The 26,601-nt window shown below is 40.4% G+C and overlaps 1 protein-coding gene across 5 annotated transcripts in view; it reads left to right on the top strand.

The window, feature by feature from the left end:
• The window catches only part of rap1gapb (RAP1 GTPase activating protein b), a gene marked incomplete at its 5' end in the record, with an annotated part of 55,953 nt that overhangs the window by 10,818 nt on the left and 18,534 nt on the right, over positions 1 to 26,601 (top strand). For 2 of the 5 annotated variants that reach the window (XM_080026125.1, XM_080026127.1), the window contains 2 exons: positions 15,056 to 15,149; positions 22,828 to 22,875. In XM_080026125.1, coding sequence (XP_079882251.1) covers positions 15,056 to 15,149; positions 22,828 to 22,875 — 142 coding nt within the window. Of the gene's footprint in view, positions 1 to 9,099; positions 9,174 to 15,055; positions 15,150 to 19,744; positions 19,841 to 21,616; positions 21,653 to 22,827; positions 22,876 to 26,601 lie in introns of those variants that run through there. The other 3 variants (XM_080026129.1, XM_080026128.1, XM_080026126.1) reach the window with 3 other exon arrangements.

The following is a 26,601-nucleotide window of genomic DNA, read 5'->3' on the forward strand; positions in this document are numbered from 1 at the left end:
CCCCAGCTGGTTCACTTTACCCCCTTGATTTTCCTGGTCTGGCTCAGTTTACCCCACAGCTGGGGTAAAGTGAGCCACATGACAATTTTTTTTAAAACAATCATATTTTCACTGCCCTTTGTCTTGAAACAATTCTGCTACAGGAACTTTTTCTTTATTACAATACGCATTGTCTAAAAAAGTGTAACAAATATGTCTAAATTCAGACATTATGCATTTTATCTTACTGCACCCAACCCTCTGGAACTCCCTCCCCCCAAACATCAGCATCTCAGACTCAATAAACTAATTCAAAAGTCAACTCAACTCAACTCAACTCACCTCTTTAAGGAAGCATAATGACACCTGACTCCAATTCAAACCTTATTTTAATTTATGTATTTCTTTTCTACATGTATGATTCTCTATGATGTAAAGTGTCTTCGAATGACCTCGAAAAAAGCACCATATAAATGCTATCAATTATTATTATTATTATTATTATTAATAACAGTCAAGCGATGACCAATGCCTCTGCTATTTGTTGCAGGGGGAACTGTCAAGTGTAAATTAATCCAATGTATTACAACACACCTGCTGCTGCTGTAAATAGGCTATAGCATTAATGCTATTCATTTAGGCTACCTCCAGGGCAGCAATACATTTCACACATGATTGCTTGAAGAAAAAAATAAAATCGGCAAAAATACGGCCAATGCCGATAATTCCGAAATATGCGATAATCGGCCGATAAATTGGTCGGGCCCTACAAGGTACTGTATATAACTGCTGCCAGGATATCCTGAAGCTTCAGTTGTAGCAGTGGGCACCAGTGTGCATTCAAAACAGACGCAAACCACCAACATTTACCACCTTCATACAAAGTAGGATTGGTCATTCCTATTGTTCCCCCAGTCATTGTCAATAATGTTTTAACCACAACCCATTATTAAGGGTTCAACACGTTTATGTGTATTTCTTTTCATCTTTTGAATCAGAGTGCCTGTTGTCTGGAACATCAGTTTGCTCTGCCCATTTCCTTTCAACCTCCCCTGACCTAATGTTCCCATTCATCTACTATGATTGAAGTGGATTTTACTGATTGTATCCAGTGACGACTGGATTTATGCAAATTCAGTCCCTACCTCACTTTGATTTATTGTCAGTCTTACGTGGCAAAGTGTGAAACCATTCCACAAACATTCCACATGTTTATTACAGCTCAAGCTTAGAGTGAGTCACCCATTTTTCAAATTTGAATCCAAATATCACCATAATGCAATACAAAGGTCGCTAAAAAGCTTTCTATTGTTCTCATTTAACATTTGCATGAAGCTGCCATGCCCTTCCAACTTTGATGACATTGACATTGTAGAGAAACACAAACTATTGTGTATCTTACTCTTACACAAGCAGGTTTAAAAAAGTCCAAATTAAATTGTCTATTTAATCCACAAAATAACACAAATTCAAACATTCAAAGGCATTGCATACATTTTTTCACTGATTGCATTACAGAACTTTTTATGACAGAAATGAACATCCATACTCGTATTTACAGTATGTGTGCACAACAACATTATTTACAGTGGTTTGTGGATCATAGAAAGTATAACTGATATTCAGTAAAACAACACAATATTATTGATATTTTCATACTGGAAATGTGTGTTGTTCTGATGTCTAACAAATCGAATTATACCTGAGTAAAATGATGTATTGGTGGTAAAAACATGCTGAAAATCCTAAATAATTTTACTTTAACTTGAATGTTTTGCACTCTAAACCTATGAGGTTGAACTGCAACGTTCAAAGTTATTTATTGTCATGTGCACTGCTCACCAATCACGAAAGTAGTGGTTAGCCGTGCAATTATTTATACTCAGACATAAATAGCACAGGTAAACAAAAATGTATATGATACAGTATACAGTATCTCACAAAAGTGAGTAGCCTACACCCCTAGAATTTCTTCAAATATTTCATTATATCTTTTCATGGGAAAACACTGAAGAAATGACACTTTGATACAATGTAAAGTAGTCAGTGTACAGCTTGAATAACAGTGTACATTTACTGTTCCCTCAAAATAACTGAACACACAGCCATTAATGTCTAAAGTGCTGGCAACAAAAGTGAGTACACCCCTAGGTTAAAATGTCCAAATTGGGCCCAAAGTGTCAATATTTTGTGTGGCCACCATTACCTTAACCTTCCTCCTGTGTTAACTTTCTGCTACCATCCATGGTGTTGGCGGGTCGGTTTCGACCCGTGTCTGAAATCAGCTGTAAAAACACAAAAAACAATTATCTATCATCCAGTTTGTTTCTCATCTCTTGGTTACCTTGTTAGGCTTCCTTATCCATGAAAATATTGTTTTTGATAGTTTTGGTGTAGGCAGCTGGGCCTTTTTTTTGTCAGTATGCGCCTCAATTTCAATAAAAGAAATTGTAAAATTAACCTCAAGAGAATCATATAAATAAATATTTGGTTGTTGTGTTACCTGATTATTACTGAGGGGTATGAGAATACATTTCTTAACTAAATTTGTTTTATTTATTTTTTCATATTAATATTATTGACCTTTTTAACATCTACGGTGTTACTGGTCAATTACGACCCATATATATTTATTTCAGAAAACAGCAAAAAAAACTTTTATTTCAGCATTATACAAACACACAATGAAAACCAGAACAAGTCACAACACAAAATATAGATTTGTAAGGTCAAATAAACAACAACTAATCAACAAATCAAACCAATCAAAATCAATTACTAGTTCCAAAACTAGTAAAAAAAACAGAGTAAAAGTCTCTGTTTGCATATGTTTGGTTGTGTGTTCAGATGTGTGGCAAAGAGCAACACTTTCAGTGTTCTTTGCAGAAATATTTCTTGCAGGTAAAGCACAATACTTTTATCTTTCTGTCCTTAGTGCTTTGGCAGACCTGACACCTCTTATTTTTAGAATCAGGTGGCCATTTTCACCAAAAACATGATCCAGAACTTGGCTCACTGTATATCTCCTAATTTTTGAATGCTGCAAATAGGAGATGTGCACTGTGCAAGTCACCAACTCTATATTGAATTGACCTCACATGTCTGGATATGCCCGTCTGTTTGTTTCGCTTTAATGCAGGTATGAGGGCAAAAAAAGTCAAAATGAGAACCCCCCCAGAGCTCACATGATTGGGAGAGGAGCTGGCTGTCATTGTGTTGGCTGACAGTGCACTTATGATTTCAGTTTTGGCTCTAGTTATTGTTTTTTACATCTTGTTCTATAACTGGGTCGAAAACGACCCTAACACCACCAGTGTTATCATTTCCACCAGAGCATTTTATAATTAGGTAAGTGAATTTTTTTTTATTTTTTTTATTTTGTTGAAATAGAGGTTCCTGACAAAGTTAAGAAATGTTGATGCAATAAACAAAATGTAAGTGGTTCTTTTATGCATTTGAAATCCAAAACGGGTCGGTGGCGACCCTAACACGAGAGGAAGGTTAAGGCAGTGCTGGCCTGGAAAATAATGGTGGTCACACAACATATTGACACTTTGGGCCCAATTTGGACATTTTCACTTAGGGGTGTACTCACTTTTGTTGCTAGCACATTAATGGCTGTGTGTTGAGTTATTTTGAGGGGAAAGTACATTTACACTGTTATATAAGCTGTACACTGACTACTTTACATTGTATCAAAGTGTAATTTCTTCAGTGTTGTCCCATGAAAAGATATAATGAAATATTTGAAGAAATGTGAGGGGTGTACTCACTTTTGTGAGATACTGTATAATATAATATTGTAGCATAGCAATAAATATATGCAATATGTACATATGTCAATTCTAAGTCATGAAAAGGTGTACGCATAAAGAAATGTAGACATAAACAGATTTCAACAGGTTAAATCTGCGGAAGTGTTTCATGGGTAAAAAGAAAACCTTACTTGTTTCAGTAAGTGGACTGGCTGGCTGTGTGCTATTATTTGGGCTGCTTTAAAAACCAGGCAGGAGATAGACCCTTGCTGCGACCCAGACAGGTGTGCCCAGCCCTCAGTCGGTTCACAGAGGGAGACATTATGACCCGGTGCAGTTGAAATGTGGTATGCTATATGCAGGTTGTGCAGAGGGCACAGTCAGAGAGAAGCGTTATGATGCTGGAGGATTCTTTTGGCAGATGGGGTTCGCTTTTTATTCAGTGCACCTGTTCACTTAAAAACACACTAGACTGCAGCTGCCATGGTAGATAGGAGATGAGCGGTACATCTCCTATCTACATCTTTATTAAGTATGACCCTCACACCCTCGTGCCACACTTTTTAAATTATAAAATTTAGCAGCTTACAATGTTCAGCCTGAAGAGTGTAGTTGTTGCTCTTTTGAAATGTAACACTGCATATTGAACTAATACTTTTCTATTCTGATTAATAAAAATATGGATTGAATAGAACAACACACACTCACACACACACGTGAACCTACTCTTTCTCCTGGTTGCACTTCATTAGCCTCCAGACAGTAGTAGTAGTGATGTATTCAGCTGATAAACTGAACATCTTGGACTTACTGAGGAGGTAATGTTGCTTGCAGTTGTAGCCATTTAACTTTATCAGGAGGATGACTCCATGCAATCAAGCTCTATTATGTCGGAGTTCAGGAGACTCATCATCAATTAGGCCCTGTGCACACCTGACTGAATCGCATGACAGAGAGCACAGGAGAATAACAGTGTAGGAAACCATGCGTGTCCAGGGTCAGTCACAGTACATTACAATTGTTTTACTTTGACATGTACGGTTCGCTTGATGGCATTATTGACCATTGTTCATTTTAAAATTGTTCTTCACATTCGTTACAATGACGCTTATACACTCTTTGTCTTCAGCTCCATGTTTCCAAGACAATTTATACACATTGTCACTGGAGTTGAAATGTGGCACATTCCTTTGTCTGTAAAACGCTGCAAGACGATGTCATGTTTTGTGATGAGATGTCCGTACGACAGTTGCAGCATGGCTCACAAACACTGTTGTCAGCAGTGGAAAAACAGCTTTTGTTGATGTCCCACATAACCATGATTGCATGATGCAGCGAGTCTGTGAAAAAAAACACTTTTGATTGTCTCAGGTGGATGCTGAACAACATATCCATGTCATATCCCTAAAAAATTGTAATTCAACAATTATTCTTTATAAGCCTACCATTATCTTCTCATGTTCAGTTGACGGCTCTTATCGAGGTCACCTGTGTTGTTGTCATCCATCTCCTCTTCGGGCTCCTCACTCAGCAGCACACTATGCCACCTGCAGTATACTTCTAACAGCCCAGCTTGTCCTCATAATGACTCTAATCACCCTATCAGTCACAGGGGCACTCAGTGGAGTTGGGCTTGGTTAGGTTGAACCCAATGGCCATTCAATCAGTTTAGGGTGGAAAAGTACTGGCAACATTTATTTTTTCAGAAAAATAATATGTTTGCAAAAGTTTGTCTCAATTTTTCTACAGAGAAATATCTTAAAATGTAATGCTGATGCTGCGGATGTAAATTGTGTACGCGTGTCCTTTAATTGGTTGAATATAAATTGTATATTCTTGCTCCATTGAGCCAAGACAAGAAAAAGAAAGAAAACAAAGGTAGCTCTACAATCATTGTCCCTCTATTGTATTAAGCCAGCCGGTTTAGCTCCCAATTCATTTTGTGTGCAATGCAACCTTAAACAAGCTATGTATATGAACATATCTGTTGGTGCTACTCTAACTGTCAAGTTAAGAGGAAACATAAAGTAATAAGACACACATAGAGCTAACATAGTGATAATTCTGACTCTGAGCATAAGATAAAAGTTGATTACTTTATTAGTCTGACAAGTCTTCCATATGTTACCTGTTCCACTGAGTGGTTTCACTCTCAGTTTGGGTCCAGGTTTATCATTGCCAAAATCAATAGAGAGGGTCACCCAAACACAAGGTAATTACTTGAGCCAGCGGGGTTCTGTGAGTGCTGTCCACATTGTTGTTGTATTGAAGAACTGCTTCCTTTCCCACCTTGCAAGTCGTGAGAGGAATGAGGGCCATGGCCAAGTGCAGCTACCGACGGATACACACAATAATTACATTTTTGACAGAAAGTAATAGTTTTTTCCTGTCTCAGTTCACAGGTGCCCTGTCCCCTTGTAAAATGTAAAATAAAAAGCCAAAGTTATGATTACATCGGTGTTATTTACCGAATAAAACATTGTGTGTGTGTCCTTGAGTTATATCAAACACGTTTTTTTTTTACCACTAAATCCAAGCAATACCATACAAACAATTTTCATTTTGCATATCCCTAAATGTCAAAGGTTACATCCATACGCAATTACTACACCTTTGGAATATAATTACCTTTTGTAAGTGTGTAATACAGAAGATCTTATTCCTGCTTGGCATGTCTGCCTGCCGCACCTCCTCCGGCGCCCATCTGGTCAGCTGCAGGGTCGTCAGCTGGAGCCACGTTCACTGATGTTTCGCCCCCTAGCCAGTACATCTCCCGGTGGAGGGGGAGTGGCCAGATGGGGACGTCTCCCCGCCACTCCCTGCAGCTGACCTTATTGGGGTGTTATCCCCACGCACAATCCCTCCTCCGTAGCCACAACCAGTAGCTTGACTTCTCAGCTTCCTCTGCCAGCTCGTTGACTGCCCTCTGTAGCTTTGCTCCAGTCATCCCAACTGCTCGCAGAATTTGCACTGTTGATTTCCCTACGAAACCCCGGCATCCAACTTCAACTGACTATTGAAAGCAATTTTGACCTTTTGAAATCAAGAGGCAGTTGTATATAGACTTTAACTATACGCTAGGTGTCACTCAAGTTTAAAAAGAAACATTATACACTCCCTTTGAATCATTGAGTAATACCTAAGAAGTAAAACGGCAGAAATTTGAGCTGGAGATAAGATGGTTGCAGCTATAGTCTACTACAGTTTTAAAGAAGGGGGACTTAGCATGTTTTGTTCTCCTCAAGTATACTGTATGTACTTAAGATCCCTGTGAGTCTTGTTCCTGGATCAAAAGTATTCTTCAGCTTGGTGGTTTGTAAATGTTGAATGTGTCAGGCCCGCATTAGAGAACAGAGTGGGAAGCAGACACAAACAATGAGACCGAGATAGAGAGGGGGGATGAAACTAATGAAATGAGAAATGACCCACATATAGTTGCTTTGGTAATGGCTAATCTTTTGATTAGCTTGACAATTCTGAAGTCCCATGTAGTCACATTGAACAAAGATACTGATAATGTGTCACCCTCCTGACCTGGTTTGACACCCAGTTGTCTGGCCCAATGTAAGCAAATATCCTTTCATCTTTAGCTCCACCCCTCTGGTAGCTGAGAGGCCAGGAAAAAAAATAACCTTTATTATTGTACTTGACCTGCATGTTTTATGTGCCTCATCTGTCTACTGGAGCTCAACTTTGTTCAGGTGACTCCCACCTGTTTCTGGGTAAACACTATTTTCACAGGGTGAATGGTAGAGCAGCTAACATGGGACTTCTACCGGAAAACCACAATGTAGGTCATCCATTGTAACTCAGAACCTCCAGTGTAGTAAATGAAAAAAAAAAAAAAACAGGCTTTGTGTGGTCCTTTCATTGTTGCATGCTGGCTCTGGGCTATACCTGTAACCTTATACATAGACGAGGGTGTGGGCAAGCCAACATGCCTTGGCTCGCATCCCATCATATGTTTGTTCCAGGGCCTGCAGCGTGGCTTATTGATCGGCCCTACTACCTTTACAGTTTCTGCAACTTGGAACTCTGAGTAGAACTAGAACTGTAACCCTAGAAAGCAGAAAAATCTGTTTACAGAAATGATGCTTCTGAGCAAAGACGCTGGAGGAGGAAGGGCAGGCATACGCTTCCTGAGAATGAGCTTCTCCGATACTGCTTTCCGCAAGGCAGAGCACGTTTGGTTAGGTGATGGGTCATTTATTATATATAGAGCTTTTTTAGCTTCTGTTTTCAGATGCAAGGAGTACTATGTGTGTGGGATAGCCTTGTGTAAAAGTAAAGTCCCAGCAAGGACATTCAGTTGACACATTCTAAAGCATCGATTTAATCTGAGAACATCAACCCCTGCTGTGGACATACAGTATTATTATGCCTACATGTGAGTCACTGACATTACATTCATACATCAGAGTAATAGTTGGATAATAAAGATATTTAGACTTGTAGATACCATACTAGATACCTTGTGTGTCGTGCAGAGAGGTGGACACGAACAGGATATCCAGTGATGTGCCTTTTTATGCAAGACCTCTTTGTTGTGTGACTGTGCGTGTAATTTGTGGTGATGTCTCCTTACTTGTCTCATGCATGTGGATTAGGCAGAATTGATTGCTCAGTAATACATCAGACAACTCTGACCTGTTCCTTTTCCTCCGTGGGCTGAGCAAGGGATTTCTCTCCATTATGCGAGAGCATGCTCCAAAATCTACAGTGTTTTGAGAGCTTTTCAGCCAACTGCCTGCCACTAATGTGTCAAGCGGACAATGGGATGATGGTGAGGCTAATTTTGGCAGAAGTGGTTTTTATGGTGTTGGGAACAGGCTTGTCAGAGCGAGGCAGATAATAGGACGTAGAGATTTGATGTAGCCTCTTCAAAGAGCTAATGTCCCTGTTTTTTTCTTTTTTTTTCTTCTTCTTTTTGTACATTGCTTTCAAGCCTGCAACCAGCCAAGGCAGTTTGTCTGGTCGAATGAGACCTGTTGTTAACAAGTACATTCACAGATGCAAATGCGAAGCAAAGCAGCACCCCACTGTTTGAATGGGCATGTTCTATGTCACATGCAGCTCAAAAGTAGAGACACAAGATGGAAAGCAAACAATAGGGCAGAGTCAGTTGCGGCGTGGAGAACAGGAGATTGAGAGAAGGGAGCTTTTGTCAATGTGCTCGTCTCAGAATTATAAAACAAAAATAAACAGTCAGTTAAATGTGCGCCTGTATGCGAGGAAGAGGTAGAGAGAGGGAGGGAAACTGGGAGGATAGTGGGAGGGCTTCTCTCAGCATCATCTGATGGGAGAGAGGCTGATCCACACAGCAGGTGTTGGAGGATAGAGAGACTGAGTCAGACGCACGGAGGCAGCCATACGAAGAGGAGCAGCTCAAGTTGTTAAGGGGAACAGACAGAGCTGCGAGTGAGGGAGCACTACGCACAGGTAAGCCTAGAAAGAGATAACCGAGTGCCACTGTGGCTGGTGTAGCGATAAACTGTTGAAAGATGGATACTTTGAGAAAGAGCATGAGTCAATATGAGAGGGATAAATGTTGACAGGATACGATGCAGCTGAAGAAGAGTCTGTCAGTTGTTTAGCTTTGTGTCCGGCTCCCAGCTGATCCAACCTGATCCCTTCATCCAATGTCACTCTAGACCCTAAACTTTCTTTGTAACCCTTCGTATCCCACTCCCTTTCTCTTTTCTTCACCCATGAAAGTGGCTGATTGGCATCTTCAGTAAATGATTCTGCTTTCATTGTGCATTAGCTGCTGGACATGATTAGATGAGTTGCTCTCTACTAAGTGGACCTGCATAGCTCATGTGTAATTGTCTGTCTGTGTGTGTGTGTGTGTGTGTGTGTGTGTGTGTGTTTGCGTGTGCGTGTGTGCCTGTGTCTGTGTGTCTTTGTCATGTTCTACATGATAGCACACCTGCAGCGTGGGGTCCAACGTGTGTGTGTGTGTGTCTTTCACTATATCCACATGTTTTACTGTGTCTCCAGTAGGAGGAAAAATGCAAGACAAGACAAAACATATAATTGTAACCATTTATGTTACATTTTTAGGAATCTAACGAAACCCAGAAAGGGAATTGAATCCAAAATGCCATTGAAAGGCAAAAACCTTGAGCTGCTCTAGTGAAGATGAATTTGGGGGGAAAATATTCTGGTCTCATTGATTGCTTAAAGCTTTGTTTGGTGTTTCACAACAACAATTACCAAGCAGAAAAATAGCCAGACTGAATGCAAAGTTTGTGCTTGGCCAAAGCCAGTCTCCAGTTCCCTAGTATCGGAGCAACAGGGTTAGTCTTTTTGACATCGAGCTGATTATGATAATGATGATTATGATGAGCATGATAATGGTGAGGATAATGACCGCGTATAGTAATAGAAAAGCACTGCTACAGCTTTCACCCAGTACATTGGAAGTAAGCAAAGCTAGAAAAATAGGAGCGTATACGAAAGGGCAAATCATGTCCTCTTTTCAGCTCAGTCTTATCAGAATCAGAATCAGATTTATTTGTCATTGCACCGTTACCGAGCAACGAAATTACATTCCAGTTCACACTCCACCAAGAAACATACAAAGACAGTGACAATAACATGGGTGGACAGGAGAGAGTGTAACTGTAGGGTCAGCAATGTTTCGCGCCCCTATAGAGAGAGTGTAACTGTAGAGTCAGCAATGTTTCGCGCCCCTATATCAACAGCAGTTAGCACCAACGGGCAGATTCAGACAGATGTCTACAAAGTCTTCAGATTAACCTTCACATAAGCATTGTTGCTAACTTACTGGCGGTGTGTAGGCCCACAAGGCTTCATGTATCTTCCGCTATGTTCTTATAGGTATAAAGTGAGAGGGAATAGTGTTGCACCCTGCAGAAATATAATGACACACTCAGTAACTAAGCATTGTATTACACAGAATTGGGTAGTTGGATCATTTTGCTGCTTGATTGCCTATTGTTGTATACAGAAATCCTTACGTTACAAAAGAAAAGCACCTTCCATCTGTTTATTGGTGCAAGATGATAGGTCTTCTGGCTGAGGGAGACGTGTCTGCCAAGGCCGAGGCTTTAACAGACAATGTTGATCTACCATTTCAAGGTTACTGTCCCATTCAATCCGTTGATATCTAACTCTCCATGCAGTGCCTGTGGCTACCTCTTGTTTGCCAAATAAACCAACGCATCTGTTAAGCTGGCACACAGTACTCACGGCCAGCTAGTAATTAGCCATGCGTCACCAGTATTTACCAGGACTACAGAGTTGTTTTGTCGATGAGCTTCCCAGGTGACTGTGCCTTTTAGATTAACCTCGTAATTATTATTTGTCGTTTATTATGCGTCTTTCTCAGCAATTTCAGTTTTTAATGTTGTTAGGTGACCCAATGACGATTATTTTCTTCTTCAGTGAGACCATTGTACTGGCACACGCTGGCTGACAAGCCTATAGCACTCAGCTGACTGCAGTTACTCTGCTTACACTTTGTGGGTTATCCACAACCATTAAACTGACAATGAAAAATTAAACCTAAATACAACTCAAACTGCATTTGCTGTGACCATAAGCGATGGATAAAGTTTTGTTTTTCTTGTATGTTAAATACAATTATTAGGAATTGTTCGGCCTTGTCAGCAAACAAAACACTTATGGAAAATGGAAGTTAAAGTCTTCAGTCCAAAGGTGTATCACCTGCCTCTTGAGGAAACACATCATTTTATTAGATAGTAGATTGTGTAGTTTACACATTTACCGCTAACGTCTCAAATAAATGTTCAGCCGTTAAACTGTATCTGACTGGCCTCGGCCCACTGCATTCTGTCACTGTAGAAACGAGGTACAGATGCATCCTACTCAAATGTACGTTTAAGGTTCAGTTTGAGGAGCATTTGTTGTTGCACAGCTCATTTGAATGTGCAGGTGCTGCACAGCCTGAGCCATGATTGGACTACAGAGAGCTGGAAACTTACCAGAACTCATGACCCAGCAGTCTGTGGAGGCAGATGCTGGCAACACATAATTGGCGTGTTTCATTTCAGTATGCTCTGTGTCTATTTTTACAAACATTTCTTGAGCCAGAAATGAACAAAACAATAACACTTTATTTAATCACGAAAAACACCTTTATCCAGCCAGCAAATAATACCAATTATTTATTTTGGCGTTTTACTTCAAAAATAAATTGCGAAGTTAACCATCAGTCCCTTGTAGAGTGTTTTGTGCTTCATGCAAGCACTTTAGAATAGGCTGTTTTAATTAGGTCCTTTTGCTTAAAAGTAATGTTCTGCAATCCATTATTGCATTTCATTAAGTAATGGAACAGTTCATCTTTGTTCATCTTACCTTGGATCGTTACTGTCTGCTAAGATATTTCATCCGTTTCATTTATTGTAGATGTATTATTCAGCATCAAATCAGATTGTGCCGAGGCTCTCCTGTCTCTCCGTATCTCATTGTTTAAAAAAATAAATAAGCCGGTTGTCTCCTGACATTTTTTTTTCTTTAAGTTGACTGAAACTTTAAGTTTGAGTTTTATTAATGGTGATCCTTTTTTTCTAGTTTGATGCCAACAATCAGTCTGTATTTTTATTTTTATGTGACATCTTAAAATAACTGAACACACAAGAAATCAGACCCATCGTGGAGAGATTAACACAGAGCAACATCAGCCCATAAAAGCATATGAGCAAGGATCTTTAATTTACATTGTCATGGGCAACAGGAGTGATACACCTCTTCCCTTTTTCTCTGTTTTCTCTTTTGGCTCTTTGTAACCCAGAGATTGCAAGTGGTTAATCAGATATGACTGAAGAAGGAACCTTTCACCTCTGATTATGTGTGGATGGCTTGACATAGGCAGCCTAACGCACTGTTAAAGCTGGCAAGATAAGTATTACTTGGGATTTTGCCTCCCTTCCAGCATGCCAATAATCTAGTGGATGTGACACCATGACCCTGTCACCTGGTTGCTGCTGTGCACAGCATTGACCTTAGCCAACCGCCAGGTCCCAGTGTATTTAATTAACTTTCTAAAACGGTATAGGGTAAGTAAGGAATGAAAGGACATCCGTGTTTCTGCTGTTATATAGTGCACAAAGGATTATTTACACAACAGGACATTTGATTGAATACATCTGATCTTGTCCAATTCACATTAGTTTAATTATTAAAGTATTTCAGATGGACAGAAAAAGGAGAATAATGCACAAAAAAGAGAGGCACAAAGCTTTGTGAGTATTGAATCAAATCATACTGTGTGTAATTTATTTAATACAACTGAAGGATTTGTACCAGGGTTCTGCTGGCCGAGATTCATTAACTGACGGTTTCACCACTTTTAATCACACTTTAAAAATGACAGATTTCCCTCAAATGAAATGAGACATACACCGTACTAGTAACCATTAGACTACTGGACTGTAAAGTATAGTCTATTTTATACACGCTCTTTGCATTCTTATAATTGAGCCACTGCATCAGTGCACATCAATGTCTTTGCAGTAGCAGATGAACTACTGAATATTCCCTTTTTTGATTTGAGACCCAATAAATCCGTATCATGCGGTATCGTCGTGTCATCATGGTGGTATTTGATAACGTGCGCTCGCTGTGATCATCAGAATATGTTAGACTGGAATCTCTCCCTGAGTCAAACTTGGCATTTACCCCTTCGCTAAATATATTTCTGCTGTCTCCCTTGTAAATGCATGCAGTGACTGTACACACACACACACACACACACACACACACACACACACACACACACACACACACACACACACACACACACACCAAAGAAACCTCGTTCATCTTCTGTGATGAGAGCCACCAAGCAGCATGCCATCGGTAGGGAATGTGGCAGGCTGTAAGGCAGCCTTCAACATTCTTCCTAATCATGATTGATTTGCACCCTTCCATTAAAGCTCTTAGTAGCCCTGCATGGGAGGAGGTTTGGGTTAGCTTCCTGCATGCTGATGCACTGTGCGTGTGACTGACACCTATACTGTACTAAGGGTAAAATAGGGTTAAGGAAACACACATTTAAATAAATAGTTCCGGGTTCTGACAAAAAAGCCTTGTCATTTAGTGTAAAAATAATTGTGTGTTTTGGAAAATGTGTGTTTTAAATGTAGGTGTTTGACCATGCTACGCTTACTGCAAGAGACCAGCACAGTAAGCTTGGTCTTTGTAGTGCTATTTCTGGCTCAAAGCAGCGGAAGACACCATATATTCATTTTCTTCTGGCAGCATTTTATGGAAGAAGAAACAAAGTTCACTCTCCGGAGGACTGTCAATTCCGAGAAAGCTGGAAGGTGGAGCCATAAAGACCTGGCAGCCTCATTCAGCAGGGAACAGTGTTCATGTGACATTTCAAATAGATATCCTATAACCTCAACTCCGGGACAGCAACCTGTTGTCATAAAAGCAAAGCTCTGTTTACTCACACTTATGGATTGCACCCAGCAAGACACGGCATGTTCAGCTAAGGGAGAGCTGTAATATCGCATATATCGTACTATGGAAGAAAAGTTATTGTCTATAAATTATCTTGTTTCAACCTCTCCACCTTAAAACCACTGTGGTGTGTGCCAACCAGGTCTATGTTGGAGGAAATATGAGTATGAGTGCACAGGTCTCCACCAATTTTCACTCCATCCTCACCAATAAATCAGACTGGGCTTTTTTTCTGTGTTTCTTTGGCTCCTCAGCCCTGTGCTGCAGGTCTGTGAACAGGTTGCATGCACAGACGGGCTGCCAGTTCTAGCAAGTGACTGTTGTGTGAGACCTAAAGTGTGAAGTTTATATGCTGTGACCCAAGATTTCCAGTCGGTCTGGTAATTCACTCGGGAGAAAGTGAGGAGAGAGGGCAGCGGCCGGTTAACAACAGATAAAAGTTGCTGGATCCAATTTTCATGTATTTTCCTTTTGCTCTCCCTCGTTCCTACACTTCCCCTCCTCCTTTGTGCGGTTTATCCTGATCTCACTGCTGTTTCACAATCTCGCCCTCGAATCACGATCACCGTATCGCCTTTGACTTAGCATGGTATGGGGGCGCAGAAAAAACTGCAGGCAAGCCATTCACAAAGGACCGGAAGTTTCCTGTACACCTCCTGAATAAAGAAACACTCTCACGTGGTGTAATAATAGCACACTTCTCATTGTAGGCATTCAATTGTGTTTGACTTCTTTTGTGTGCTCTTATTGCTTGAATAAGAAACTCAGCTCAAGGCAAGGCATAACCCGCTCTCCCTTTCTCTCTCTCTCTCTCTCTCTCTCTCTCTCTCTCTCTCTCTCTGCCCTCCATCCTCTCTGACTCACAGGAAACAAGATGGAAGGATTCCTCGTATCTCTGATGAAGTAGAGCCCTCTCTAGCGCACGCCCACCCTCCATTTCCTCCTCCCTCACTTTCAAAGGTAACACAGGACTGCGACCTGCTACTGTTCTCTTCTCCAATCACACAGTAAATTTTGAAGTGTTAAAATAACACTAAAAGAGTTAAATTTAACACCATTTCCGAGTGTATTTGGTCCCACTCAGAATTGGAGTTAAATTAACTCTCTTCAAAGTGTTACAATTTTAGAGTTAAATTAACTCAAAATAGAGTTAAAAGTACACTGTATAGTGTTATTTAAAGCCTTATAGAGTACTTTCTACACCCCGTCTTTTAACTACCGAAATTGACACCAACACTAGGAGGCATTCTACTCCAGCTGTTGTTATATTAACTCAGATAGAGTTAATGGAGTTTGACACTGCATATTTAACACTGGGGAATTTACTGTGCAGCTTTGCATTGGCTACAAGGGCTGGAGTCCTCTGATACTGAGATAGTGCCGGCAATCTGATTTGATACATTTGAAAGTGAGAATTTTAACGTGTCAAAAATCAAAGAATGATCTTCGGCATTATTCACACAATTAAGTTTTTTTGACAGCAGACATTTTGACATGTCATAACCGTAAAAGCACAGGTCTAAAATGTATTAACATGTTCAAGTCTTTCTTAAAATTATAGTATTTGTATAATGACGCTGTGTGTGAAAATACCACCAATAAAATTATCTTATTAATATTTCCTGTGAAGCCAAAGCCTGATGTATCGTATTCCTTGTGGCATGGACCACAGCTAGTTGTCCATACACCTCTTAAAAGCACATCAGTGATCCACAAAGACAATTAAAATGTAGGAAGGAATTCCTCTGTACATGGCAATGCTACAAAAGGAAAAAGAAAATAACAGCTTAAAAAAAGACAGTAGCTAACTTTAAAAAAATAAATAAAATTATATATATGGAACGGATGGAAAGAAAGGGTGTATTGTTGCCTTTTGAAACAATGGATCAGATCAGTATTTGGCATCACCTCCAATGCCAGTGTGTGCATTTGAATTTTGTACTGGTTTCCTCAATTTTTTTCCATTCATCATATCCTCTTTAGCTGTTACGCTCAGGTGAAAAGTGCCTGGTATATGCTCCCCACCCCTGGCAGCTGTCAAGGTGCCTGACAGAAGAGTTTGTGCCACCTGTCACAGGCCTCAGAGACAAATATAGAACTGTGGCAGTTGTTCCTCTCTTATTGTACATACCATAGGAGGGCACATTGGTATTATTTTTGTCACGCAGGCAGTGGAAAATTCAATTAGCAAGGGATTAACATATAAATACGTAGTTAAATATGGACCTGCCTAGAACAGACTTCCTCCCAGTTTATTTTATTATGTCAAATTGTAAACCAGACCTGATCATTTTGTAATGTTAAATGTTGAACGGGAACCAATGAGATGTGTGCCAAAAGAAGATGAAGATAATAAGATAAGGTCATTTGTATTGATCCACAGAGGGGTAATTTGGGTGTTACGGCATCACACAAACTTTAAATGTGGGTGTGTGCATGCCTGTAGTGAGCGTTGTAATTTCTCCAGCTCATATATGGGGGTTATATAGGCTGCACACACTATGGTTGTTAAACCCAAAAGCTTGAACAAGTCTGCTATTACGATACAGTTTTATTGCTGTGGAAATTGCCAGTGGTTGAAGTTAAAAGCTCTAAGTAATTCAGCAAAGTGTGTCTGGAAAGAAAGAACAAAAGCTGATGCAAGGACCAAAGAAAAAATCACATAGCAGAGCTTAGTCCACGACAATGCTAGTGAGACTAGTGAAAGAAATACGTAAATTGCACTGCATTTGACCTAATGTAGGTTTTTTACACTATAATCACCAATAATGGAATACAATACATTTATTTGACAAACAATGCATTGACACATGCTTATCAGAATCCATCCAAATGCTTCATGTGTGACCATAGCACAAGTTAGACCTGCTTTAGCACTCTCTCAGTGAATAGTTGTTGCAGTGTGGGTAATGGTCGGGCCAATATTTAACAACTAAGAGGTGAATGCTAGGAATCATAAATACAACATGTCTGCTTCTACGTTCTGCTCATTGTGTTGTAGGAGTGCAATGCTAAATTAGTTCTGTACTCTTAGAAAGATTTCATTACTCTGCTCACCTTGTCAAGTTCAGACCTAATAATGAAAAAGGGTACTAATGGATTCATCAGATTTATGCTGAAGGTGTTCTGCTTTCTTAATGTAAGTCCTTGATAAGGCAGTTAGTGATACCAATACTTCACACATACATATGGCCAGCAGAAGTTCATTTAAATACAAGAGACGTTCTACAGTCTGTAACAGGACCAGCTACTGTGCCTCTTTTTTTTCTAAACAGATTGCTCACTGCTGTTGCGGGATTGAAGAGAGTTGGGAGTTCTGGGGGTTCAGAAAAACTCAGCAGCATTATTGATTTGGATGCAAATGGTTGACAGTTTGTCTGTGGAGATTTATATGCAGCCCTACTTGTGAGGAGTTAATCAAGCACTGAGCTTTGCACCTCAGCTCGTGAACTGAAGAGAAAGGTCTCGACTTCATGGTTTATTGATATGAAAACCCCTCATATGTAATCCCTCACGTACTGTATTTTTGACACACTAACCTATTCAGTCAAGTCAGTCAGTCGTTTAACGATTCCGTTGATCTAACGCACTCCTAGCAATCTCTCTTTTTGAGGCACACACACACACACACACACACACACACACACACACACACACACTGCAATTGCTGGGAACTAACTCGGAGGAGAAGAGATGTGTGTTGCTTTTAAACAGGGGTAGTACAGTATGTACCCACTGCAGAGGCTCCATATTATCTCTGAGGGCAGGAGACCAAATGTGGGTAGCTTTAGAGTATGAAGGACATGAAGTTTGAAAGTCACACCACATTCTTTAGTCACACAAATCCAAGCTGGGTTTGTTAAACAGCGGGCTCACTTTCCAGAACAGAATGTCACAGTCACAGACACACAGCTTTGCTTTTTGACAGAAACAATGTCAGTTCTCCCTCTCTCTTTCTCTCTCATTAAGATGCTCACATTTGGCCATCATGTAGCCATTATACATGGTTAGTAGGCAAGGATGTAATTAGTATGCAGCTTCCTTTCTTTCTGTGGATTTTCTCAAATCCCCGTTTGTCATTCAGCTAAAGCCCAGTTAGACCCGAGTAAACAGATCAGCAGTAATGAACCCTCATACTGAAAGTTAGCCCTGTCCATACAAAATCTATATTTTCACTTTTAATTAAACTGTTCAACCTCTCCTCCTTGTTGTGTTTAATTCCCATCGATTTCTCTTCACGGGAGATCAATTGAGGCTGATGGCTGACCGTGTTTATGTTGTGTGGCTAAATGAAAAACACTTAACATATATGGAGAGAATATTTCCTCTTGAAGGCTTTAAGCAGTTTTTTTTAAGAAGTAGGTCAGTGTTTGTTGATTTCCAAGGTTGGCCTGATGGAGGGAGCTGCACAGAAGAGGAAGACTCCTCTCTCTCTCTCTCTCTCTCTCTCTCTCTCTCTCTCTCTCTCTCTCTCTCTCTCTCTCTCTCTCTCTTTCTTTCTCTCTCTCTCACAGACCAACAGCTTTCGTTTCATCTCACACAATGCTTTTCTTTCCCTTCCCTTGTCTTTTCTTTTATCTCTCCTCCGTCATTTTTCTGTCTGTAATTATTTCACGTCGTACTAGTGCTTAGCTATGCACAGATTATTGTGGACCTGCGCTGCTTGCTTGACTCATATCTCCCCTGCTGATAGTGACAACACTTTTACAGCTTTTCACATTGTTGCTTCTCTAGGACATGATGCAGTGTAAAGTGCCCGGTGCTCTCCCATGTCCAGTATCCAAAGTGTTACTCTGCCTTATAAATCATTAATTCCAAACATGTCTCGACAAGAACATTGCTTATACAGAAATATGTATTTAATTAACTGGCTCATGATCAGCACTTAGAATGTATAAGAGCACTGCTGGTGTAATAATTAACCTACCTCTCAGCATGTGCTATAAAATGTATGGGAATGTCAAGGTAGTCCATAATTGCCTAAAGGGTAAAACAAATGTCCTCACCGGTTCTGCCTCTATAAGATTTCTTTTTCTGTTCTCGAGAAATATGAAAAGAAAGAAAAGAGGAAGAGAATAGTCTAATTTTGTAATTCAACAAAAAAGAGAACTGCATTTTTTTTTGTGTTTGTGTGTGTGTGTGTGTGCGTGTACGTGTATACATGTGTGTGTACGTGTGTGTGTGTGTGTGTGTGTGTGTGCATTGAGGAGTGTATATAGTTTTTCAGAGTACACAGGGAGGGGTAACACGTTGATCCGCCACTCCTCCTACTTCCTACTGAACAGCTGTGTGTGTCTATGGGAGGGTGTGGAAGGCATGAAAAAAGGGGAAGGAAGGGAAATGAGCCTCTCGCATTACAGCACATGCCTTCGGCTCACGCCCTGATGTATGGAAACTGATGGACAGCTGTCAAGTTGTCTCTGCTAGTTGATTGTCTGAGCGACAGTCAGAGTGAAGTGTCATTGTCAATCTCGCTTTTTTTCACCCCCCCCCCCCTCTCCTCAACAATCCCCTCTCTGTTGTCGGCTTGCCTGCATCCGTACTATAGTGGAACAATGACTGAGCTCAGGATAGCTAAGAATGCCTTATTGGATGGACTGCTCAACAGTCCCCCCGGTAAGCCTTCTCTCAAGAGACGAAGCCTCAGCGATGTGAGTATTTTTCACTTGCTGGAAGTGAGAGATTGTTTTTTTTTCTTCGTTGTAGTTATTGTTTCTTGTATATTTTCTCAAGGTAGCTTAGAGACAGAAATATGTGTTTGTTTTGTTGCAACGCTGTTGATATTTGGTGTGTGTGTGTGTGTGTTGTACAGATATAGGTACAGTAAATGCTCTTCTCTTACCTAGGATCTGCTTAAAGTTCCGTATAGACCTAACAGTGTTTTTTTTTTTTACAGTACATAATTATTTTTTTAATGAGACCTGATGATGGCATGCAAAATACAATTTCTGTAAAGTTGCTTTTTTTATGTATCAGGACATGTAGACATGTATAGCCTTGTTTGAAGTTAATGCTGCACTAAAACAGCAACACCACATTTCAGGAGTGCATTACTTCCTTTTTTTCCTCGGGAGAGATCCAGTCTGTGTGGTTCACTGATAATCTGGCCAGCGTCAGACGATGTTTGCTGATGTTTGTTTTTTTGCTGTGAGGAGAGCATGTATCTCCCTGAATATCATATGGCAGTGTTTATTTTAACATGCAACAATAGACTGAGGCTGCACCTAAGGCTTTACTAGGTCAGGGTCAGGTGTGTGTGTGACTGGTTGTGTGGGTGTGCTTTTATGAATTTATGTTCAAGTTTACAACTATGCTTCAGTATGAGTGCATGAAACATGTTTATATGCACGTGTACACTTTCCCGTGTGTGTGTATACGTGTGTGTATACGTGTGTGTGTGTGTGTGTGTGTGTGTGCGTGTGTGTGTGTGTGTGTGTGTGTGTGTGTGTGTGTGTGTGTGTGTGTGTGTGTGTGTGTGTGTGTGTGTGTGTGTGTGTGTGTGTGTGTGTGTGTGTGTGTGTGTGTGTGTGTGTGTACAAGTCAAGCCCTGTAGGGCCCCTCTGTAAATTTAAGCTGTCATGTGGAAACATCAACTTGGCACTTCAGTCCACTTGTGTTACATGGTGAACAGAGGGCCCACCCCACAACAAGCAGCACAGCAGTCATGGCTGCTTTGATCGTCTTCACCTCAGATTGAAAATCTTTAAAATCCATAACTTGGCCTAGTCTGCGGATGAGAAATGCATTGCCTAAAGGGCGCTTTCTTCTACTCCAACCTGTACCAGTGTCTGCTAATTGGACAAAGCGCAGAGTTATGTTCGGCGATCGTAGTGCATGGTCAAGGTGTAATTATATATCCAGTAGCTGGATTCAAGCCTCTTTGGTCTAATTAGCAGCACTTTGTATCAGCACACCACCTAGACACGTGTTAATTACAAATCATTAAAGATTATAACACAGCTGAAATGAAACCCAGCTGCTCGGCCATCCACGTCAATTCACTTTTTAATCCCTGCCCTTGTACACTCTGTATCTGCCTATTGCTTGATTTGTTAAGTGTGTTTCTCATTCACACTCACACATTAACGTAACTGTGTATCGCACAGTTGTCAGATGAGCTGTTGGCTGTATAAGCAACAGGGAAGAAGCACCACAGAGATTTGAGGCTCAATTCTCCCTTTAGACTTGCTTGTTTATAGTGTGTTTGAATGTGAGATTGGTGTCAAGTGAGGTGGGTGGTTGGGGGATCGTGCATTAGGGAGCTCCGTCATAGTGTAATAGGAAAATTAGTCCTGCTGGTGTCTTGGGACTGCACAGGCAGATTTTGCAGTGGGGATGATCGAAGAAGACAGCAGGAAAAAGCATATCACCACAACTGTCAAACCCATGTCCCCCTTTTTGGATCTGTGTCATCTCTCTTCCCCCAGACCTCGGACCTGTTTGCCATGATCGAGAGGATGCAGGTACTGTTCTAGTGTTATAGTCCCAAGACTCTCTGCCTTATGTACTCACTGCCTTAACTCGTCCGTTTCTTCCTCCCAGTCTTTAAATCAAAATCCTCAACATGTTCACTCGCTTAGGACACAACGTTGTCCATGTACTTTCTATTTCAAGACTCCCCGTTTCTCTGCTTTTTCCTGCTATTTTTTAGTTTTTCCAGATCACAAACCGGCTACTGCAACACTTTTTTACGTGTGTCCATGTATCCCTCTCTTTGCTGTTAATTTTTTTATTTTTTTTTGGTATTTGCAGCAGTGATAGCTCTAGGCTTCCTTCAGAAACTCCATGCTGCTGAACTGAACAGAGCCTTTGTATTTTTCTCTTCAAAGCTGTGTAGTTTTCCTTTTTTTATTTGCGTCATCAGATGCGTGGAATGTTAAAAGAGCCAGCAGAAATAACAGTAGATCCAGTGGAGACATTGGAAAGAGGCGAACGCGGTTTGAACAGATACTTTGATCTGAGAGTTTCTTTTATACTATATGGTCACACATTTTCATGAAAGAGAAACGGAACTGGGTGGGCCCGACTTTAAGAAAATCATTTACTAAGCATTTCCAATTTCCATTTGATTAATCCTTCCTTAGTTCTGAGAAAAAGGGGGCATCGGATTAGATGTACTTCAAATAATGCTGCAGGGTATTCCATACATGCTGTAGAGGCTGCACTGATCAGGAGTACTCATCTCTGTCTCTCTGCGCTTCAGAAACTTTCAGTAGGTATGAGTCAGCGGAATAAGAATAGATAAAGTAGATTGAAAGCCCTATTCTGGTACTCCATGACACGGAAGTTGAATTGTGGTTAGCATATTTGCCAGTATAATGGGAATATTGATTTGAAACACCTTTCCCGGCCTGTTCTAATGGACCTCTGCTAATGTTCTTTCACCTGCAAAATCACCTAATATATCACTCTTCTTTACATCCTTCCCATCTGCTGATTGAGCTTGTGTTAGATAAATGGAAATCGGACATATTTATCTGGCACTACGCTGCTGGAAATGTAATGGAAATTGAAAATCGGAACACAAAATGCTGTGTCTGTTCTACTCTTTGTCTATCTTTTCACCTGTGTGTGAGATAAAGATATGTTACCTAATCCTTTAGTATCGTATCAATTCCCCCCCTCTCTCTCTCCACAGGGCTGCAGAATGGATGAGCAAAGGTGTGCCCTCCCTCCCGTCCTCAAAGTGAGTAGCAAATCCTCCTATCTCCTCAAAAGACCACAGCCTGGGTAAAGCGGATGTAATGGCATGAGTTATGAACCTTTCCTTATCTGCTGTCAGCCAGGCTTTAGGATGCTCTCCTATGAGTAAGGGAACTCAACAGGGGAGTATGGATGCCTGAGTCCTAAGCTGTCCTATTACCTAGACAGGCTAATGCAGTTGGCTTTGAAGACCGGGAGATACTCTCAGCAGGGGAGGGCTGAGGTCAAGTGAGAAAGGGAACACAATGGATGGTTATCATTGGAACGATTTATTTTTAAATGTATTGCTGTGGACTGACAATTATAAGCTGCCTCTCTTCGGGGGTATGCGTTCAACCGAATGTTTGAAACTAGCTTGAATGATTTATTTCCATTGAGCCACAAGAACATTAGTGAGTTTGGTCACTGAAAGTGACGGATAAGGCCTGGCACGTAGTAGGCATCACAGTCCATCCCTAAGGGTGTTGAATGGGATTTAAGTTAGGATTCTGCAAAGGTCTGTCAACTTCCTTTTACACTAAACTTGGATAACTACTTTTTTCAGGACCTGGCTATTTGCTGGGGTGTAGTTTCTTTATGTTGCTCTGACATATCTGTTAAAGGTGTCCATTCGTTTTGAATCGCCCTGTACTGTATAGGCTAACATATTTTGTCCTTTAGCAGTTTGGTTTCCCTTAATTTGTTCTAATGACGTTAGCTCTTACCCATTAAACAGCCTCCAACAAAATGTATAGAAAAATATGTGTACAGACACATACTGTACCATGGCCCATGTTTGGGTGAGTTTTGTTGTGTATTCGTACATGTTCCATTTTTTTCTGTGAATAACTGCACATATGTATACCACCAATGTGAGGGGATTTGAGCGCTTGTGAGTGGTTTTCTCTTCACTTTAATGAGTTGACTTTTTTCCATGTGTTTTGATCAGAATGTTTTTTGGAAACATGAGTGCAAAAGACGAGCTATACTTGTAATTTCGCCATTGAAGGGACATACTAAGGGCAAAGATATTTTCCGAGGTATCATGGACTTTGATGGCAAGAGCTGATTGGCCGCACTAGTAGGTTCATTGTGATTTGTTAATACTCTTTGTACTGTTCACCAGCAAGAAATGTGTGCAGAACATTTTTGAACATGAATTAAGTGATTGATGCTGCAGTGAGGATTATGTGTTCTGTTGTTGCCAAGATATTTCAGAGATGGTAACTACGTGCTCACTTTGAGATTGACAGCTGAATGACACAAACACCTGCTTTGTAGAGTTCATTTTTCTTGGGAAGATTCACTGTTTTGTTTCCTGAAATCAAAGATTTTCTCAAGCTCACGAAGCATGCAGAATATGCAAAGCTAGAGGACTACCAGTGCCTTTTGCATTTATCGTGCCTGACAGATTTCCCTGACCTTCTATATTAGTTTAATTCAGAGCCCCAGGGTAAGGACCGAACATGTAATCAACATGATCAGTTCAGTGAACACATTTAAAAGTTCAAGCTGCAACTGCTGTCAAGCTGGCTGCAATGATGTGACCTGCAAAACTTTCTATTTATGCAGGCTAAACTTCACCTTTGGGCCAAAGACTATGTGCAGCTTGACAGTGCACATTATGAGGAGCAAGTTCAGGGAATCAGAATTGATTAGCTGACTTCGCATCCATTGCACCTGTTGCCAGCTGTCTGTGTTATCCATTTGGTATTCATTCGGATTGGATGGAATCAAAAGTAGGATCACTGTTCCGCTTAGATTGCTTTGTGATTTAAAGAACTACTTTTTAACATAATCTGGATTACTGTTCATCATGTTCATATTTCATTTGTAGGTCGTCATTTAAGTAAAAAACTACTGTTCACTATTTGGGCTGGTAGATCTTGGCAGACTGTCAACTACAGCTCGGTTGAAAAAAGATTGGGCATCCCGTAGTTGCTTTGAGCAATTTCTTCTGTCCAGAAGAGGCAGCATTTTTAGACATGTCCGACATTCATTGCCCCAGATGATGTGACCTACCTTCTTTTCGTGGTCCCCTGACTCCTCTAGTACCATCATGATTATTGACATCATTGGTTTTAAGAGAAATGTAACTAGTAGACAGATTTCCATTCAATTGTATTACATATCCATGGAGCCCATAGATTAAATAGAGTGAACCTCTTTTATTCCTCCAGTACCAGTTCCATGCTAGCTATTTAACATAAGTAAGGTTCACTTCCGGCTTGCTGAGGGTGAAGAGCTATTTTTTGAGAGCAGCGGAGAACTCAGATTCACAGCATTAAAAATCTCTGAAAATCTCTGGAGATGTCCAAAAAAGGAAAAACCACTGATAAGGCAATGGAGGAAGACAAAGTTTTTGCGGAAGAAATGAAAAAACAGTTGTCAGACTTGAAGAAAGGAATGTTGGCAGATTTGAAGAGAGAAATAAAAAGTGAGAGGGAGACGGAGCGAGCACTGCGGAAGGCTGAACTGGCTGGGATTGTTGACGAATTGATTGGGCGTTTTGATGTAAAAATCAAAGAGAAAGTTGCTGCTGGTCTGAAGCCACTGATGATCGAATTGAAGGAACTTCAAGCCGTCAATGTGAAGAAAGATCAGCTCTTGAAAGAGCTTGGAGATAAAATTGATGATCAAGAACAACAAGCAAAAAACAGAGATGTGATAATAACTGGAATGGATATTAAACCAAGGTCGTATGCAGGTGCCGGGAATGGAGAAGAAGAGGGCGATACAGGGAATGTAACGGTGGAAAAACAAGTGGCAATGTTTCTGAGAAGCAAAGCCATTAATCTGGATCTAGAGAACGTGGAGTCCTGTTTTCTTCCAAAGAAGGGAAAATTCGCCAAAAAGCGTGCTGTCATTCTGAAATTTGTGAGTAGAAAGCATAAGATAAATCTGCTCAGTCAAGGCAAGAAGCTTAAAGGTGAACAAATTGGAATGAGTGAAAATTTAACCAAGAGAAAGGCTTATCTGGCCTACCAAGCGAGAGGGTTAAAAAAATGTGGACAGGTCCAACAAACTTGGACGAGAGATGGAAGAATCTTCATCAAAATGAATGGAGCTACACCCGAAGAAGCCAAAATTGTGCAAATCAAAACGGAGGAGGATTTGGATCAATTCCGGAGGGACGAGGATTAAAGAAGGCAAAAAGCATGGACTTTGAACTAAAGGGATTTAAACTGGTTTGTGTCAAAATATAAGGTTTGAAATCGTAAATAAAATGTGCTCTGCTATTGATAACCTAATGGAATGTGTGACGATTGAAATTCAAATGAAAGATAAATGTTAATTATCAGCTGTGTGTTCAGAACAACCGATTCAAAATTGGAAGACTTTCTCTGACTGAAGAATTTGTAAATACACTGCATGTTATGGGACTGTAGTCGAGGTCAGCAGACACACTGACTGTTTTGAATACTGTTGCAGATGTGTTTAGACTACTAGAGAAGAAATGGACAAGGCCATATCTGCATTGTCACAGGCAGAGAGGAAAATAGAGACCTAAAATTATCTGTGTATTAGAATGAATCTTCTTAAAAAAAAAGAAAAAAAAAATTTCTTACTGTAGTAGCTGTGTATCTGTGTATCTGAATCTTATGGCAGTGGGGGCGGGACCCGATAAGCCTTTGGCTTCTCCTGCTTCCCTTCGGACGATAACACAAAGTAATATGTATGAATATGCAATGAGAAAATTATGTATTATGTGTAATTGTCCGGAAGAATA

The sequence above is a fragment of the Ammodytes marinus genome (assembly GCF_949987685.1).
Source record: "Ammodytes marinus genome assembly, chromosome: 4".
NCBI lineage: Eukaryota > Metazoa > Chordata > Actinopteri > Uranoscopiformes > Ammodytidae > Ammodytes > Ammodytes marinus.